General features: G+C 47.0%; 1 protein-coding gene across 1 annotated transcript; it reads left to right on the top strand.

Moving 5' to 3' along the window:
* The first annotated feature begins 1081 nt into the window (after positions 1-1081).
* On the top strand, positions 1082-2478 carry LOC137318388 (zinc finger protein 229-like). Its single transcript, XM_067981278.1, has 2 exons — positions 1082-1299; positions 1384-2478. The coding sequence occupies exons 1-2, from the start codon at positions 1082-1084 to the stop codon at positions 2342-2344; spliced, it is 1179 nt and encodes a 392-aa protein (XP_067837379.1). The 3' UTR covers positions 2345-2478.
* Positions 2479-2961: the final 483 nt, after the last annotated feature.

Genomic DNA, 2961 nt, shown 5'->3' with positions numbered 1-2961 from the left:
TGGCCATGGGCCCTTCCCGCGGCTGCGCGCTGCTCCCCTTCGAATTCAGATAGAACGTATTCTACCGCGCGGGGCATGTTGGGTAAGATTATCGCCATTGTAAAACCCTCTTGCCGATATTTCTGTGATGGGGTGTGAAAGGGCGAGGTTCACCAATCAAAAGCAAAATACTACGGATGCTGGAAATGTGAAACATAAAGAGAAAATGCTGGAAATCCTCAGCAAGTCAGGCAGCATCCGCGGAGAATGAAACAGTTAACGTTTCAGATTAGTGTTAAGGTTTTGTCAGAACTTGAAGAAGTGAAAGAATTAACAGTTTTTAAGCAAGGAGAGAGGCAGGGAAAGAGGGGGCGGGGAGGGAAAGAACAAAAGGGAAGGTCTGTGATAGGGTGGAGGGCAGGAGTGATGAAGCAAAAAAAGGGATGAAGCTGCAAGGCAAGGTGGGTGGCAATGGGTCAAGTCAATAAACAAAGGATGACTCCAGTCGAGCTTTAAAGGGCTGCAGTCAGCTGGATGCGTGAATGAGGCCGTGAGCCAAAGGAAGCGAATTTGAAGCGGAGAGAGAGGGACACGCTGTGTAACCGGGCGCAAACACTCATCCGCAGCCCAGACATCACTTCTTTCCCACTAGGCGTGAAAGGACTATATTAATTACAATAATCCATGTTCTTTGATTTTGAATAGTTTAGTTTCTAAATTGAATCATGTTTCTCCAATTATATTTCCCAACTCAGATTCAAGGCCTCCAACCCAACCCAAATGTTGGAGATGGTGTGATGGGTTTGGGTTCCAGCAGAGGGAGGAGGGTGAGTGTGTGAGACGGGGATTTACAGTCTGGGGGAATGAGCAGGAAGAATGTTCCATAGAAACTAGAATTGCCTGTTCTGAATTTCTATTCTGTATTCACAGTGAGGACTTTTGTAAACTCCAGTGCACTGATTGTGGAAAGAGCTTTAACCAGTTCCACAACCTGTAAAAACATCGCACCATTCACAGCGGGGAGAAACCGGACACATGTTCTGTGTGTGGACGAGGCTTCAACTGATCGTCCAACCTGGAGAGACACAAGGACACCCGTAGGATGGAGAAATCGTGGAAATGTGGGGACTGTGGGAAGGGATTCAATTACCCGTCCCAGCTGGAAACTCATCGACGCAGACACACTGGGGAGAGGCCGTTCACCTGCTCCGTGTGTGGGAAGGGATTCACTCAGTCATCCCACCTGCAGGCGCACCAGCGAGTTCACACTGGGGAGAGGCCATTCACCTGCTCCATGTGTGGGATGAGATTCACTCTCTCGTCCAGCCTCATTGAACATCAACTTGTTCACACTGATAAGAGACCTCTTAAATATTTTGACTGTGACAAGAGTTTAAAAAGCAGAAATGAGCTGCTGAAACTCCAACGCACTCACACTGGGGAGAGGCCGTTCACCTGCAATGAGTGTGGGAAGGGATTCACTCAGTCATCCAACCTGCTGACACACCAGCGAGTTCACACTGGGGAGAGGCCGTTCACCTGCTCCGTGTGTGGGAAGGGATTCACTCAGTCATCCAGCCTTATTGAACATCAGCTTGTTCACACTGATAAGAGACTTTTCAAATGTTCTGACTGTGAGAAGAGCTTTAAAAGAAAAAGTGATCTGCTGACACACCAACGCACTCACACTGGGGAAAGGCCGTTCACCTGCTCCGTGTGTGGGAAGGGATTCACTCAGTCATCCAGCCTCCTGATACACCAGCGAGTTCACACTGGGGAGAGGCCGTTCACCTGCTCCGTGTGTGGGAAGGGATTCACTCGATCATCCCACCGGTTGAGACACCAGCGAATTCACACTGGGGAGAGGCCGTTCACCTGCTCCGTGTGTGGGAAGGGATTCACTCATTCATCCAGCCTTCTGACACATCAACTTGTTCACACTGATAAAAGACCTTTTAAATGTTCTGACTGTGAGAAGAGCTTTAAAAGAAAAAAGGATCTACTGACACACCAACGTACTCACACTGGGGAGAAGCCGTTCAACTGCACTGAGTGTGGGAAGAGATTCAGTCAGTCATCCAACCTGCAGACACACCAATATATTCACAATGGGGAGAGGCTGTTCACCTGCTCCGTGTGTGGGAAGGGATTCACTCGTTCATCCTACCTCAGTGAACATCAACATGTTCACACTGAGAAAAGACCCTTTCAATGTTCTGACTGTGAGAAGAGCTTTAAAAGAACAAGGGATCTACTGAGACACCAACGTATTCACACTGGGGAGAGGCCGTTCACCTGCTCCGTGTGTGGGAAGGGATTCACTCTGTCAACCAACCTACTAATACACCAGCGAGTTCACATGTGACTGCATTGGTTGGATTCTGCTGTTATCACTGCTGTTAATCGCATTCAGGAGTAAACCGTGTTCATTCTGGCAGTTGGGGGTTGTTTCTGATGTTAATAATCCATTTCACTGGACTGCAGTATCAGAATTCTGTACAAGTGTCAAATAAATCAGCTTTCTTTTAAACACAGTTTTTCTTGTCCTTGATATCTCGATGATAAGACAAGGTGATTGAGGACTTATGATGAAGTAAGTGGAATCCATCTTAGAACTGAGTTCCTCCACCTTTTTAAAAGATGGATCTACAAGATGTCCAAGTCTGACAGGACAGAAAATTCTATTATATCACAGGGTCCACTTCAATCAGCCTGAGCAGATTTCCACTACACTTGAGTGAAAAAGAGATTCCTGATTTCAATGCTAGATGCCCTAGCTCTAAATTTAAGCTTATGCCCTCTTGTTCCGAAGCGTCACTTCCTCCCCTTTGTATTCCAGTCCTCGAGATAAAGGCCAACATTCCATTAGTCTGTGATTTTTTATCTGTGCCCGAGCTTTTAGTGATTTGTGTACATGGACACCCAAATCCCTTTGCTTCTGCACCGTTCCCAGTCTCTCACTTTAAGAAAATACTCCAATGT

The sequence above is a fragment of the Heptranchias perlo genome, unplaced genomic scaffold, assembly GCF_035084215.1.
Source record: "Heptranchias perlo isolate sHepPer1 unplaced genomic scaffold, sHepPer1.hap1 HAP1_SCAFFOLD_70, whole genome shotgun sequence".
Lineage (NCBI taxonomy): Eukaryota > Metazoa > Chordata > Chondrichthyes > Hexanchiformes > Hexanchidae > Heptranchias > Heptranchias perlo.
This window is presented reverse-complemented; position numbering and strand designations above follow the sequence as displayed.